The 16538-nt window shown below is 47.9% G+C and overlaps 2 protein-coding genes across 2 annotated transcripts in view; both read left to right on the forward strand.

The window, feature by feature from the left end:
- Nucleotides 1-5573, forward strand: part of pot1 (protection of telomeres 1 homolog) — a 68401-nt gene extending 62828 nt beyond the window's left edge. Inside the window, exons 13-20 of the mRNA XM_040133846.1 lie at nucleotides 130-156; nucleotides 1367-1523; nucleotides 2168-2376; nucleotides 2617-2752; nucleotides 3299-3381; nucleotides 4065-4159; nucleotides 4781-4886; nucleotides 5306-5573. Coding sequence (XP_039989780.1) covers nucleotides 130-156; nucleotides 1367-1523; nucleotides 2168-2376; nucleotides 2617-2752; nucleotides 3299-3381; nucleotides 4065-4159; nucleotides 4781-4886; nucleotides 5306-5445 — 953 coding nt within the window. The 3' untranslated portion in view covers nucleotides 5446-5573. The remainder of the gene's footprint in view (nucleotides 1-129; nucleotides 157-1366; nucleotides 1524-2167; nucleotides 2377-2616; nucleotides 2753-3298; nucleotides 3382-4064; nucleotides 4160-4780; nucleotides 4887-5305) is intronic.
- Nucleotides 5574-8049: 2476 nt separating this feature from the next.
- gpr37a (G protein-coupled receptor 37a) lies at nucleotides 8050-15890 on the forward strand. The gene is made up of 2 exons (XM_040133243.1): nucleotides 8050-9337; nucleotides 14016-15890. Exons 1-2 carry the CDS (start codon nucleotides 8198-8200, stop codon nucleotides 14859-14861), a joined length of 1986 nt encoding a protein of 661 aa, XP_039989177.1. The 5' UTR covers nucleotides 8050-8197; the 3' UTR covers nucleotides 14862-15890.
- Nucleotides 15891-16538: the final 648 nt, after the last annotated feature.

Raw genomic sequence — 16538 nt, forward strand, 5'->3', positions numbered from 1 at the left:
CAGCTGTCAGCAGGAGCAGCTCAGAAGTACACAGTTTGTTTAACGGCCTGTGCTACTTATTGCGTATAGACTTTGTCCACTTCTGCATCCGGCTCGGTCCTTGATGGTTTCTCTGTTTGTGTTTTTCAGATGGTGAAACAGTGGAGTGCAGCACAGGTATGAAACCCAACACTGCAGCAGCTCAACAGGTCCCAATCAACAAAAGGAGAACGTATTTGAAGATTAGTGGTTTGTTTAAATGTTGCGGAGTCATTTTATCAGATTAAGTCTGGCTTAATGTCTTTTTCTCTCAGTTTGGAATATATTTAAACTCACCGCCGGTCACTCATCAGTGAAAAGTCAAAAAAAAGTACAACAGCAAGGGAAATGAAAACCCTTTGAAGACCTGGTAGAATATGAATGAAATGGGAAAAGATCAGGAAGGTCGTTGAGTACAAACAAATGCTCATATATAAACACACATGCGTTAAACATATTAATGCTATGAACAGTTAATGAATTAAACTTCCTAAACAGCAGAGCAGATTCAGTCATAGCTGGTTCAAATAGCTATTATTGTCACAAACCTCTCCTGTTAAGGTTGGATGGGTCAGTAGCACCTCAACCAATGTTACAATAGTTAACAAATGTTTTCAACTTGGATTTCTCAAGTAAGAGTTTGATTATAAATAAGGTTTTTAAAAATGTTACAAACACTTGTCACTTTTCAGGATTATTTTTTTACACGTGTCTCCCAACTTGTTTTCACACTTAAACATTCACCTCACTCATTCAAACTGACACCAGCATCTAAGACAACATTGTACAGGATTTCTGTATGATTTTAGGCCATTTACTGTAAATCGTGTCCTTTTACATCCGTGCAGAACAGAATCCAGGTCATTCCGAAATTTTTTGGATCTGTCCACGTTTTTCCTTCCCGCTTCCCGGGTCGACTTTTATGACGAGACTTGAAACGTGCTGTTTGCCGGTTGTTTGATTCTCTGGTGAAAAACCATTTTGTAAATCCAGTCGACAGCATACGAGACGCTGTGCAGGATGATGACTGATAATTAGTTGTTTTAGCTGTGGGATTTGACATCGGAGACAAAACAGGAATCCAGATTGCAGGGTGTCTGCAAGTACTAGAAGTGTTTTTAAAATGTCTGGATGTCTTATATTTGAATGATTCTCAGTCTTCCGGGTCATAGTGTGTCTAGTACGTGTGTGTTTTAGACGTCTAAAAGCAGCTGTGACTACAGGCTGTGTTTTGATAGCTCAACAGTCCATTTTCCGTTCGTTCCCTTCTACACAGCAATAAAAACTTCAAAAGTTGATCAAAGTCACTCTGTTGTTTTTTTGTTTTGTGTTTTTTTTGGCTGGTCAGAGAGACGCTGCAGTCACGACCTGCAGCCAGTGACGCTGTCCGAGCTGAAGCGGTCCGATCCAGGTCGAACTCACCACGTCAGAGTCAAGCTGAGATCCTACGAGCCCCGCAGACTCCATCAGGCTCTGAAACTCTACTGCAGCAAGTGTACATCTATGTAGGCTCACACAACGTCCACACACACACACACACACCGAGTCACCGAGTGTCACAGTATCAAAAGACTAAGCAGGCACTCGTTCCTGACGTGTCTCTTTTTGGTGAATGTTTTATTGTTATAATGCAAACCTTATAAAGAGTATTTTTTTACTGATCCACTGCTGCAGCTCTGCTGAGTCGGATGAGGGATGTGCTGGGTTTTCTAGTTTTCCTTTGTTGTTTGGCTTTTAAATTGGTCTTAAATTAATCTCATGTATGTAGATGCAGATATTTGTGCCTGTAGGTGTTGATATTTCACAACAGCAAAGCTCTGAAGTTAAATATGATGCAACTGACTTTGTATGTGATTGATGAATTTTTAAGGTTTTGAAATTACGTTCAGTTTTATCAAATGGAAATCCACAAACTTGTTCACCAAATTGTGGTGGCACAGCACATTTAACTTTCAAAGTAGACAAACAGTTTCGACTGTGCACAAAAGGAGACCACTGAATTATTAAAGCTGTGTATATTTACTTTTCCTCGTTTCTACCTTTCAGATTCATCTGTAAATATTTGCCTGGAGAGGGAACAGCAGCAAAGTCTCTGTGTTAGATGTGTAAAATCACCTGATTTCCCTCTGGTTCTAAACTCTTACCTCAGGCTGGACATTCCGGATGATGAACTGCTGGCAGGCCTGTTCTCTGAGGCATCCAGGGAGTCTCGACCCTGCAGTCCCCCGCCGTGGTCGCTCTCCGGGCAGGTTGACATCCCCGGAGGCTCCCCGGGATCCCCGCACCGAACTCTGAGCGTTCACCTGTCCACGCAGCTCATGTCTGAGGGCAAAACCAAAGAGCTCCTCTTCCTCATGGGTAAAAGTCTTCTCCAACACTTTGTAGAAGTCTTATTTTGTCTTTTTGTGTTAGCAACTGTGAAACTGAAAATATGAACACCTTTGAAGGGAATTGATCGAGCACATCGTACGAGAGTCTCCATCAGCTGAAAGGAGAAGATTTATTGTCTGTGCTGCCATCGACCCCCAAAAAAAAGGCACAGACAGTGAGGTTTCCATCCTGAAATCACCTGGTGACAGAGGTTGTGCTGTTTTGCAGGATCGACTCTGGAGGAAACGTGTCGACTAGCGGCCAGCTACCAGAATATCGTCCCCGTGAGGTCGTCAGGAGGTCACCTGGCTCTGCTCGATCTGTCGGCACCTTTCCTGTTCAGGGGCAGGAAGAGATACTACGGGTCAGAGATGAGCTTCATTGAAAAATCTTTTACTCGTGTGGTTTTTTTGGTTTTTTTTGGTTTTCTTTTTGTTTGTTTGTTTTTTTTGATAAGAGTCCCTTTAAATTAGGTTGTTAAAGAAGAGTGACCAGTGCATGTAGCGAGCGGGACATTACCGTGTAAAAATAAACTTGGCCTCGCTCTCTGCGTCACGGAGACACTGTTTCTAAGGCACCTCAAACATTTAGATTTCCATTTTTTTCTGCGCACTCACATGACTTATCACCCATGCTGGCTTAAAAGTAGAGACTGAAAGTTCATTCCTCACCCTGCTTCATATACAGGAAGATATCCTGCATGTGATGCAGTTAACTGTGCTGTGGAGTCTCATCGTTCCACCTGGGGAAATGTTGTCGAGATAAAGTTGGACAGATTTCAAAATAAAGGCACTGCGGAGAACCAGAAGTGCTGTGCAGATGGCGGCGGAGACTGTGCTGAGCCCTTAAAGGACGCCTGCACATTCTTCACCACTCTCACACTCGTTATGATTTCCTGTCTGCGCTTTAGGTGTAAACAGTGCTCTGAGGCTGCGGTGAGGGAGCCGAGTGCCGACGGAGTCGAGGTGATCGATGAGAAAATCATTGCAGAAGGTGAGAGAGAGCTCGGTTGGAATCTCTGGACTGTGGAGGTGGAGAACACACACACAGGAAACAGCCCACATTCACACTAATGTTTCAGTGTTGTGTCTTCAGCCTATTCCCTCTTCTGTGAAAGGCCGAAAAAATCAATCGTTGCAACTTTAACAGAAGAAAGCATCAAGTTTGGGTGATACTTTTCATAATTCGATCAACAGAAATTAAATCGCTTTTTAAAAACCCCCGGCCATTCTCTGGTTCCTTTAATTGAACGATTTGCATCTTTTCTCTGTTTTATATCCCTGTAAACTGAATATCTTTGAGTTTAACTAGATATTCGAAGATGTCTCCTTGGACTCATGGGAAATTGGGTTGGGTTGCGTTTTGGGCATTCTGGCATTAATCAATAATAAAAACGCTCGCTAAGCGCAGCCCTAATTTTCCGACATTATAGTTTTTCAATTGAGAGAGTTTTAGAAAAAAACCACTGCTCATATCCGCAGGATCTGCGACGCCAACGTTACTCTGACACTTTTTCACCCAGACTCGCCCCTTGCGCCCCTTTTTTCTTCTTCCTGATTCAGCTGGTTGTAAAAGTTCCTGAACAACTTGTGGCTGATCTCAGGTCTGTTCAAGCTGCAGCTTTTCCTCTGAAACAAATCACACGGCGTTAATGTCTCTGGTCGTCCGTCCCGCAGCTCTCGGCGTCCAGCTGCTGCAGTTCGTCCTGCTGATGAAGCTCGAGCTGCAGGACGCCACCGACACGCTGGACGTCTTCCTGTGGAGAGACGCCGTGAGTTTCAGATCACATTTAACATCCCGCTCACTCAGGCTTACATCGCAAGGAGAAGGGAGAAAATCTGCCCTGCAAAAACACACCAAAATATGTAGTATAAATGTTTTTTATGCAGTTTGTGTGTTTGTGTCACTACTCTAATAATATATGTTGTCTGCTGTGTGTGAATTGTGTTTCTCTTGTTATTCATCACTGTGCATCAATGACACAGTTTAGTTTTCCCTCTGGGGATTAATGACGTCACAAAGCTACCTAAACGTAGAGAGAGGTTCACAGAAAAGCAGGTGAAACGAAGAAAAAGAGACTAAAGGGAAAAAAACAAGAAGAAAGCACTGATGAGTTACCGCGGTGTGGGCTCAGAGACTTCTGTGCTTACTGACAGAGTAAGACAACATTCAGATTCAGTGAATAAATCAGAGGAAGAACTGCAGTTTTGATGAATAAAGTCCATCAGGATGCTTTTGAACAGGAGTGCGGTGAGAGTACTGACAAAACAGACGTCTTAAAGCCATTTTTATGGTAAACATTAAAAAGTGATCATTTTTACGTCGGGTTTGTAGAATCCGACTCACATTCGCTTTGTTTGTTATCTCTTAACTATTTTTTTTCTTTAATCAGGAGTTGTTCTTCAGCGTGTCGGCGGAGGACGCGGCAGCCAATCAGGAGGCTCAGAGAGGCATCCATCAAATCATGGACACCCTCTGTCCACCAGGGGGCAGCACGGGTACATCTGTGAAACTCTCACACACCTGGATTAGAGAGTTTAAAGTGTAAAACTTCAGTCCAGCAGCAGCGTCCTTGACAGTGACGTGACGGTAGTGAAGAAGACTTAGCTGTAAAGTCAGGTTATTTCAGGTTATCAGATAGAAGAAACGCTGTGTATTATAACTGCATCATACGTAGAAATAAGACGGACCCCAACCAGCAGCAGGTTTTGTTCTCTGCAGGGACTCAGGACTCAGGTTAGAATGAATCTGTATCTCTAACCGTTGCAACACAGAGCCCGGCTGGAGAGTTTTTTGATCTCAGCCGGCCTGAAAGACGACAGATTAGTTTTCTTCTTTGATGTTTCAGCGTGAAATTGTGTAGGTGAGCGTAACTGTGTGTGTGTGTGAAGCTGGTCTTGCGTTTTTGTGTCCTCAGGTGAGTGTCCGTGGCTCGATCTGTGTCTGGCAGCTTACCGGGCAGAGGACGACGGGGGACGGAGCCAAACCTGCTACCAGATCTGCCACACCGCCGTCGCCAAGCCCTCCTCCACGCGGTCCGAACCTGACCCCGCCTGAAACGCCTGCAGGTTGAAGGTCTCCGGTAAACCAGAGTCCTGCAGGAGAAAGACTTTTTTCTTTTCACCTCCTTTGTGGTTTTTATTTGTATTTATTGTGTGAAACAAAATAAATGTACATAAAGTGTTGCTGCAGGAATGTGTAAAACCTCGTGACTTGCGTGAGGGTTTTTTTAAAACTTGGGCTGTTCGGCTCATACAGTCTTTTAATGACTCTTTCAAAATAAAAGACTAAGTAATGACTTTTAACAAGGCTGTCGACATTTTTGCAGCTGGATTTGTACATGGAAACAAACAGCCAGGGACTACTACTGTGCTGAGATAGAGATCAGAGATAGGGAGTAACTAGGCTCAGTTTATCCAGGTTTCTGTGATCAGGATCGGTTATTGTCTGGACTGGACCTGAAATAAGGACAGAAGGCTGTGAAACACGGTCTCAGGTCTTCCGTCGTAGTGACATACAAAGACAAGAGTCTTGCCCACAATGGTTTTTTTGCTCATTTATTCTTTTGGTATTTGCACCTTCACCATTAGCAGGCGTTCAAACCGGAGCAGTGCTGCACTGAAAATTAATCTTATTTAATTTTGGCCTCTTCTCCAAGAATAACCTGGCGGACGCAGGACACGCGGGGCACAGAGCGGAGTGAATGCACGAGAGAGAAGATTCTGCCGCTAACAAAACTCTGATATTTTGCAGGATTAAAATGTCAAACCGCCGAAAAACTGAAACATCAGCTACGAAAGAGAGAAGAGAAATAGAGCTGTTGGAGCAGTAAGGGATGTCTTGAAGTTTAGTGGTGATTCATTACACCCCGGATGGAGGGACAGGTAAATAGTCGAAGTGATGTGACCTTTCTAACAGGCCTCGTTGCATTTTATAGAAGACGTTAAGGTGGATCGGAAGATTTCTGCGGTAAGAAGACTTTAAATCGTGTGCAGAACTCGTTTTAAGCCAAAGGGCCTTTTCTTTCAGTACAAACCCCCCCATCTCCAGAGAGAACCTGTCGGATCCGATCCGTGGTGCCGCTCTGCCATCTGCTGGTCAACTGACGGCACGGTGCTCTTTTCGAAGGACCTCTGTTTATTCTGAAACGGGTCCAGTGACAATGAGATGCAGCAAAGGGGACACAAATAGGAATGAGCAAAACGAAGGGTGTATTGTTCTGGTATTCCCTTGTTTCTTCTCATACATCCCTCGAAGCAGGAGGTCTCCCTGGTTATTGTCCAGGGGGGAGGGGGGAAGACAAGGTGACTGTGACTCTGACTTGGTGACTTTTGTCTGACCCGACATTTCAGGTGCCTCCTCCTGTTGTCACCGTTACCTGCCCCAACCACCACCACCACCACCACCACCACCCGGTTCTCCAGAGGACTGACGTTGGACTCTGGAGAAGAGCAACCTCTGCCGTCCCAAGCCAGAGAGAGGGAGGCGGTCAGTAAACTTCAGGCTTAAGCTGCCCGACCGGGGTACCGATGCCCACCCGCCGCCGGAGACCATAGCTCCAAGTATCTGGAAACAAAAGAGGCAAACGCACAGGCCCAGCTCCACAAGGCAATTCGAGTACTTCCCGTTGTACCGATGCCATCCGTGTTTAAAGAGTGAAAAACACAAATGCAAAATCTCAGTCAAAGGCCGGCGCTGACAAACCCCACACCTGTAATATTCTCCTGGAGTTTAAATGTTGCAGATCAGTTTAGTGGAGCAGGAGCGCGCTGGTGTAATACCCAGACTTTGCACTAGGTGGCAGAGGAGACGCGTAAATAAAGCAGCGGACTTCCCTTTAACACGATCAACAGGGGAACCGTGTCTTCACCGGGGCTCGCGTTCCCTCGAGGTTCATCTGCACGCTGATACTGTGCAAATGCCACGAGCACACGGGAGCGGGAATATTTACAGATGCGTGCACCTGCAACACTGTCCGGTCACAGAGCTGTTAGTAAATAGTGTGTTTAACAGGGCTGTGTAAAAAGGCTGCAGTGTTGTAGTGTGTATGTTGCTATAGTAACAATAAATCCATGTGTACGAATTTTGCTACCGAAGGAAATCAAACTGTGAATATTCATAGGCGATATATTCTGCAAAAGTCCTTTGTGAAGTCTTTAATGCAGCTTTATAAATAAAGTTTTTCTTCATTTTTAAAGGGAGTAGGTGAAGAATCAGTTTTTCCTGAAAATCTGTTTTTTTTTCTTAAGCACATTTTGTGCCAGATCATTTTCCACGACTTTTTCTGCCAAGTACAGAAAGTTTCTGTCTGGAAAAATCAGGACCAAAACTTGGTGAACGTTTTTTAAATCAAGAAAAGCTTCTTGCGCCAAGACAAACGGTTTTCCCGCATAAAACCTGGAAAAACTCAGCGTGTCGGTGTCGTGGATAATCTCGGGCGGACTGGAGGTCAGTGAGTTGTACAGTTTATCGTGGGATGAGAGCAGGTTCGACAGATGACCGGCCCCTTCCTCTCCCCGCCCTCCTCCTCCTCCTCTCGGATCCTCTCCTCTCTCTCAGACGGAGCTCGGCGTGTCCTCGGGCCGCATCTCTCGCCACCCCACACCACCCCACCCCGGCCTCGGAGCGCTCGGGGGGCGGCTTGGCGTGCAGAAACTTTCCTTGACGGAGGGGGGGGGCCTGCCTCGCCCGGCATCCGGCACTCCACCCCCGTCTCCACCTTCTACGACGGAGGATCAGAGCGGTTGGTTAACTGTTTCCAGCCCACTTTTAGGACAGGATTCCGCTCTGGGTTTTGGTGTCTTTGGTGATGCCTCCCGACTGGAGCCGCTCCGGGACGCACCCGAACCCGGCAGGTTCACACGACCAAGACCTTTGTGAAAGCTGTTTGCGAGGGAACATGAAGGGAAGTGAATTTTTCTTTGAAGTTCAGAGCTTTTTTTTTTTTTTTTTCCAGAGATGGATCGATCATTTTGGATCAGACGGTTTCCTCTCAGGCGTTAGACAGACCCACACGATGCCGCATCCACCCCTGAGGTTGCTGTGTTTGTGGCTGTGCAGCGAGGCCGTCGCCGGTCAACTCCACTGGCAGAAAACAAAGACGACTTTCAGTCCGGAGTATGAATCCACCGCCGCTGACAGGAATGCGCAGAGCCGGAGATGGCGCACAGTCAGCGCGGAGGACAATGGGGGGACGCGTGGAGCGAGCGCGCAGGCCTCGTGGTTGGATACTGTAAGCCGGTCGTCCTCGGGGCTGCTGGGGACGGGGGTACACCGGCGCGCCACGCGCAAAAGTGACGCGCAAAATGGAGCTCGGCGCGCCCGACTTGTACCCGGAGAGGAGGCTTTACGCACGTATGGAAACGAGGCCGGGGAGGCGCGGACAGGTGGATGCAGTCCGGGAGAAGTTCTTACACAAAGCTGGCATGGCCCCACCTGCCGTCCTGCGGGGACCGGGCGGACCCGGCGACAGAAGCGGAGTGAGCCGCTGCAGGACGGAGCCGCGGCCGCGTGGGAGGCTATGCCCGCGGCCATGGCGCAGGAGCAGGACGCCGGTCCGCCCCTCGGAGTCAACGCCAGCGACTACGAGGAGGAGGACTCTCTGCCGGACCCTCCCGACACCACGCCGTTCGTGGCGGTGAACACGCGGGCCAGACGCAGGCAGGTGAAGAACCCCTTCTACCCGGTGACCGCCGAGTCTTACGGGGCCTACGCGGTCATGATCGCCGCCGTGGTCATCTTCAGTGTGGGGATCATCGGGAACGTGTCGGTCATGTGCATCGTGTGTCACAACTACTACATGAGGAGCATCTCCAACTCGCTGCTGGCCAACCTCGCGCTCTGGGACTTCGTGGTCGTCTTCTTCTGCCTGCCGCTCGTGGTGTTTCACGAGCTCACCAAGAACTGGCTGCTGGGAGAGTTCTCGTGCAAGATCATCCCGTACCTGGAGGTGAGCGGGGGAGGGGGTCGGGCCCTGGTTCTGGCGAGGAGAGACGTCTCGTCCGTCTCCTCGAGGCAGATTCGCTGAGTTTCTGCTCCAAGTTGGAAAAACGAGATCAGATAAACTCACCTGATCTCAGGTACAGCAGGAAGCACCGATGCTTCCTAGTCATAGTTTAGTCACTTTAAAAAAACAAAATCAACTCGATGCCATAAACATTGTGATCGTCTTCCGCATTGTAAAGAGAGAAAACAACGGTAAATGGTGACTTTAAAGTAAATCGACGCAAACGTCCCCGTTTAGACGAGGAGACGAGGACTTGCGATAAGAGTTGGATACAAAAGCCGCACTTGAATGGGGTCAGGTGGGTCAGGTGGGGCTGAGGTGGGTCAGGTGGGTCAGGTGGGGCTGAGGTGGGTCAGGTGGGTCAGGTGGGGCTGAGGTGGGTCAGGTGGGGCCGAGGTGAGAAGAAGAAGAAAATCCCATTTTAACTCTTTCTCACCATGAGAACCAGGACTCTATAGGAGTCAAGAACACCAGACCAGAGCCGCAGCCTAGAACAGAAAACCTAGATCTGGTCGCACTTCACAGAGAGAGACGGGTCCCACCTTCGTACCGCTCCGCCGGTCCATTTCATTGGCAGAGAGGGAAACACGGCCACCGGCCGCGGGTCTCTCTAGTCCCGTTGCTTCATTAGGACCTTTGTGCCGCCACAGAGGAAAGTCGGCGAATCGCTGCCTGAAAAATCACCCACGTGTTGTACAGATGTTTCCCCGCAGTGTTCGGTGCTTCCCACTGCGTCCGTAAAGGAGCAGTTCCACACTTTGGGAAATGCGCTCCGCAGAAGTTACGACATTTCTCTCGAGTCTGTAGGTTAAAAAGGAAACTGCACAGTCTCGGTATCGTTTTCATGTCGCGGAGAAACTTCAGTGTGTGTGTGTGTGTGTGTGTGTGTGTGTGTGTGTGTGTGTGTGTGACCCGACTCGGTCGCAGCTTGCATGGTGCGGTCGGTCGATGTTGCGGGACGACAGGTGCGAAATGCACCTGGCAGGCAGGCGCGTGGGTCGAGTCGCGGCGGAGCGGCTCCAGACCCGGATCTGACGTCGCCCAGCGGGAAGGCTGTTTAATCCGATCAGTGTCACGTCAGGAGGCCCGCTGAACAGACCGAGCTGAGATCAGTTCATCAGAGGCAACAGGGCAAACTAGTCCAAGATCAGATCTGGATACATGTAGACTTGTTAGTGGATCTCGTGATTTGTAGACGCATGTGTGACTTTTACAGCAGCACGTTAAGCGCGTGTGTAACTAGCACGCGATGCCGGCCTTCGCGCGTCCACATACTTTCGGCCACGTAGCGTATGTGTCCGTCGCAGCTTGTGACGTCGTTGTGGTTGTTGTTGAACTGAAGGTGACGTGTTTTAAGTCAGCTGGTTGATGATGATGATGATGATGGTGGTGGTGGTGATGATGATGATGATGGTGGTGGTGGTGATGATGATGATGATGATGTTGATGATGGTGGTGGTGGTGATGATGATGATGTTGATGATGGTGGTGATGGTGGTGATGGAGCTTTCTGGTGTCAAGTCTGAAAACAAAAGGGTTTAAGCCTCTTAACGGCGGCGGCTCTTTGTCTGAGGCCATGACCTACATGACCTTAGAGAGATTTACTCATGTCATCAGCTGCCATCTTTTTATTCTCGACCTTTTATCCTTTATTTTTGTTTTTTACTTTTATGTAATTATTTGAATTTTAGGGCAGACTGCCCTTTAATGCAATTCCAATATAGTATAATATAATATGTATCAATATAGATACATACATTTGAACATTTATATAAGAAAATAAGAAAAGTAAAATAAAATGTCTGAAGGTTTTTTTGTGGAAGGCTTAATTTTACAGGTCTAAATTTATCCCAAAATAATCTCTGAAGAAGGTTCCCGGAAAGAACCGCGTGATTTGGGACCAGCGGCGGGTAACGTGCGGAGCGGTCGGCTTGTTTCTGAACGCTAAGCTAGCGCAACCTTGAGACTTTCGTCCGGAGGGCAGCAGGCGACGGCTCAACATTGCAAAAAGCCAAATGCGTTGACAAACGCACAGTTCAGCATCAACGCAGAGTAAAGTTTCCGATAATGAAGGAATGAGTCATGAATATTCACCGGGGCTTAAATGTAGCAAATGTCTTTCGTGGAAACTCATCCGGAAGTCAACAAAAACGTCCACACAACTAATTGAACTCACTAAAATAAAAACTCTGTATTTTTCCTCTAATTAGTGAAAAAAAAATGACATGGTTCTTTACAGGAAACATTATTAGGAAATAACAGACCTGTGAAATTTCTTCTTTACTTTAATAAAGTAATTGATGTGAGACGAGGTGAATAAAAACACTGTGTGAATTTGACATCGGATACGTCGGCGATAGGTCATTTCTTGGTCAGACGTTCACTCGTCTGTTGAAGAACAGACTGATATAAAGTAATAGTCAGAGTTCAGAGCCGCAGATCTGAGGTCAGCGCTGTCCCCTCCCTTTAACCGCTCAGTGGAGCGTGATCACACGCGACAGCGAGAGGATTGAATCCGCAAACGGCTGTGATGGTACGACCGCCAACACACACACACACACACACACACACGTATATACTGGTAGACGATCACGATATCATCAAAAAAGAGAAATAAAACAAATAGAACCCCGGCTACTGCGTAAAAATACCAATGTTGTGCTCTCCCTTTGTCTTTAAAAAATAATGGTGAATATTTCAGTTTTTACCTGCCTTTAATGGACACCATTTCCCACAAGCCCACAGACTGCTGCAGGTCAAAGGTCAGCGGCTTGACTGACGGTAGCCCAGTTCATGTCATATCACACATAACGTAATTACCAGCTTCCACCTCGTAAAAGAAAGATTTCATATATCTGAATTAGAGCTAAATAATACAGAAGTGTTTGAAATTCCATCGTTAAACCCAAATTTGATGAATATAGTGTTATATCGTCAGTGCACCGTGTTTTTAACCCTCACACAACCGACTCTTAGACGTGTTTACATCCACCTGTTTTGGAAACGCAACGAAGTGCGGTGGAAAGGGACTTGGCGAATGAACTGTGGAGCGTGCGACTTGGACATCCGCTGAAGCTGCCGGTGGAGAGACGAGGACATCCGATCTGTGCGGAGCCTCCCTCACGTTGACGCGTGAAACCAGCAGAAATGTCAGATTCCCACCGCGCGCTCCACGTGCTTTCCCGTCGTTTGAGCTCTTTGACTACGTCATCGCCCCGAGTATCTCTTCTACTGCGGCGGTTTAACGGCAGCGACCGGAGGACCGGCTCCACCTGCCGTTTACCTCGACTCCTGCTGTTCGATGTATTTGAGAATTTGCGGCGCGTCTAGACGTACACTTAACCTCATGCAGCCATCTTAACTCATCAGGCGACGAGGACACCCGCAGGCGGGAATCGCTCCATCTCCGCCACCCACCAGTCAAGTGGCGAGCTATGAGAATGATCTGGGCTGATATCAAACCTCATAGGCACCTTCTCTCTTATCAAGAGGGTCTCTTTCTCACTTGAAGGCCTGAAGTAGATGCTTGGTTCTCTCAGATTATTGACAGCAATCCCCCGGAACGTGTTCTCGTGAGACAGCATGTTGAGTTTCGGGAGCTAGACGCCAGTTGACATCAGGACTTTGGCTGCTCGCGACAGTTTGTCGTCACTGAAAGGAGGGAAATGACGCCCCCGGAGCTTGGTCCTAGTTTTACCCGTCATCAGGCTACAATAATATTCCACTCCCAAAGTTCTTGGCTGGGATCTGCGGATGAGGAGACTTTGGTTTCAGATCATTCCTTCTGAAAATCTACGTGCGGAGACCTGAAAGATTCTGCAGGAGTTTGATCTTACTACGGTCGGGTCCTTTCTTTTTCTGCACAAAAATGCTGCCTCCAAAAACCGCATGGAATGAACAGACTGATCACCGGAATCGGGAATCATCCGTTCAAAGCGTAGGCCGGACCAACCGTTGGCTGCCGACCTTCAGTTCTCGACGGTTTTCGGTCACGCGCTACGGACACAGCTCAGCCCTGCGCCGAGCCCAGATCCGTGGGATCCATAACCAGACCAGAAGCGTTCCGCTCGGTTCTCTGTTGCACCGACTCATTGAGAGCCACAGTGAGAAGTCGTAGTTTTTTCCTCCGAACATCCCAGTAAACGGGTCAGAGCCACCTGAGCTTACGAAGCTAAAACAGAAACTGCGTATGGAAAGTCAGGAAGTGCTGGAACATGCACGTGTGATCTGATCCAGCCACTCTATGACTTTTTGTTCTCAAAATACATTTTTTTTCTCCTAATACCATTGACTCATTATATTGTGGCTGTTTTTCATAAAATTAGGACTCTATTCTTTGCATATTACAATTTTTCTTGCAAAAGTACTCTTAGTTTTATTTGCAAATATTAAAACTTTCTCTCCGACTGTGTTTTGACTTTACAACAATTATGTCAAATCGTTGTGATAAAACTTTAGGTTTTAGGTGTAAACAGTCAACGGATTTATTGTTTCTCTTACCATAGAAAGTGGTTGCACTTTTCTCCTCCGGGTCATTTTTCCCAGAACAACCAGCTCAGAGCGATGAAGTGTGGGGGACTTTCTAAAGTTTCCTGTGACCAGAGTTCTCTTCTGTTCCCAGGTGGCGTCTCTCGGGGTCACGACCTTCACGCTGTGCGCTCTGTGCATCGATCGCTTCCGAGCCGCCACCAACGTGCAGATGTACTACGAGATGATCGAGAACTGGGCGTCCACCACGGCCAAGCTCGCCGTCATATGGGTGGGCGCTCTGCTGCTGGCGCTGCCCGAGCTGCTGATCCGACAGCTGGTCGCCGAGGACGGCGACCCGCCCGGAGTGACGCCGTGCGAGCGCTGCGTGGTCCGGATCTCCACCGAGCTCCCCGACACGCTGTACGTCCTGGGGCTCACCTACGACGGCGCGCGGCTCTGGTGGTACTTCGGCTGCTACTTCTGCCTGCCGACGCTGTTCACCATCTGCAGCTCGCTGGTCACCGCTCGCAGGATCCGCCGCGCCGAGCGGGCCTGCGTCCGCGGCAGCAAGAAGCAGATCCAGCTGGAAAGCCAGATGAACTGCGCCGTGGTGGCGCTGGCCATCCTCTACGGCTTCTGCATCATCCCGGAGAACATCTGCAACATCGTCAGCGTGTACATGGCGGCCGGCGTTCCCAGGAGGACCCTGGACGTCCTGCATCTGGTCAGCCAGCTGCTGCTCTTCTGTAAGTCCGCGGTGACGCCGGTGCTGCTGTTCTGCATGTGCCGGCCGTTTACCAAAGCCTTCCTGGACTGCTGCTGCTGCTGCTGCGAGGAGTGCGGCCCGCCCCCGTCCGCCGCCGCCGCCGCCGCCAGCACCGCCGGCGACACCGACAACGAGTGCACCACCACCGAGCTGGAGCTGTCGCCGTTCAGCACCGTCCGCAGGGAGGCGTCCACCTCCACCGCCTACGCTGCCGTGGGGACACACTGCTGAGGTGGAAGGTCAGAGACCGGCAGCGTCGAGGAGAGTCCGGCCTGGGGTCATTCCTCCGGAACTCGATTGGTGGACGCGTTGACACATCGGGCTACGAATTCAACCCAAACCGTTTTACCGACGGACAGGCTGAAGACGTCACTGTCTGTCCTCTCACTGTTTACAGAACCTATGTCTGGAGGAACACACAGTATTAGTCAGTAGCATTTATTTGTTTAGTTTTTGATTAACTCACAAGTATTTTTACTGAATCTGCACTCATGTTTTCATGTTTTCATGTTTTCATGTTTTCATGTTTTCTTCACTGTCACTGTTTCTGTGGACGCTGATCTTTTTTTTTTTTTTTTAAGGGTCCTGTGATTTGTCAACAACTTCCTTGGAAAATGGAAGTTGTTTTAGTTAGAGTTTAGTTAGTTGTGTTGAATTTATAAGCAGCTGTTGGTCCATTTACAGACCCGAGTAAAAGTTCATTTATTATTCATTTTTTTGGAAGGGAAGCATTGCTCTCTCCGTACATGTTGAATCACGAGCTTTCCTCTAGACCAAATGTCACGTTGGCATGTTCAGCTGTCCTGCTGTGCGCTCACTAAAAGACTTCCCGTGCTGCACCGGCAGTTCATTGGGACTAATTGAGCGGGCATGTACCATTCAAACACCTTGTATGCAAATTGCATAGTTCTCTCCAGGAAACTATTAGGAAATAGCAGAGTTCATACAACAAAGTGTTACCTGGAAACGGGCATAAAAAGTTATCATCAGCCAGAGCTGCTGTCAGCACCTGTGGCTCTGTTTTGGGTTTTTTGGGGGTTTTTTTGGGACGTTCTTGGCCATTTTTTTTATTTTTCTTTGTGTGAGTGAGTTAAACGGAACACACAGTAATATAATGAAAATGGCTGTAGTTGTGTTGTGTTAGCTGATGTTCTTGTGAATCAGTTCTGCCTGTGAGTATTTTGTTCTTTACTAAGAAAAATGCACTTCACTCAGTCTGTAATGTGACAGTTTTTTGGGGGACGGGGTTTGTTTGACCAGATGAGAAGTATCACTTTAATTAAAAAATATTTTAAAATAGATCATTTTTTTGAGCTTGGTCTGCATTTAGGGAGTTGAGTTGAGTTATTTGCTTCCCTGCAGTCGCTTCAGTGTGGTGTCAGAGAACAAGCAGGGCTGTCTCATTTTGGAGAAACGGGAACCGACACATAATTTGTTAACATCAACTTGAATGTAACTCATTGTTCCACCTGATCCTCAACTATGTGGTAGGATTTGAGGTCTTGGCAATTTCCATGTTTTTCGGAGCAGAATCGGTTTGTTTTCAGTAGAATCACCCGAATTTACGGGTTCGCTCACAGGGGCCAAGGGAACACGTGTGAGTTTTTCACATGGAGTTCGACTTTGCTGATCTCTGACACACAGAGTCCCGCCACCGACCGAGAGCGAACCGCTTCGGTGGAACTGAGGCCACGTTCATACCGTGTAATCCGTTTCAAGTTGTTCTTTACACAGCATCCTCAATGTTAACTAGCATGGGAACATGGAAGTCCCCTGGATAATGTTACAGTCATACACGTTTATGTTACGGCCAAAGTTTCAATCGCTTCAACTTTGTTTTTGAGAAAAAAGAAGAAAAAAAAATACTACAATACCCATGAGCCTTTGCTGCCATTGCCATGGAGAAGA

Source organism: Xiphias gladius, chromosome 8, assembly GCF_016859285.1.
Source record: "Xiphias gladius isolate SHS-SW01 ecotype Sanya breed wild chromosome 8, ASM1685928v1, whole genome shotgun sequence".
Lineage (NCBI taxonomy): Eukaryota > Metazoa > Chordata > Actinopteri > Istiophoriformes > Xiphiidae > Xiphias > Xiphias gladius.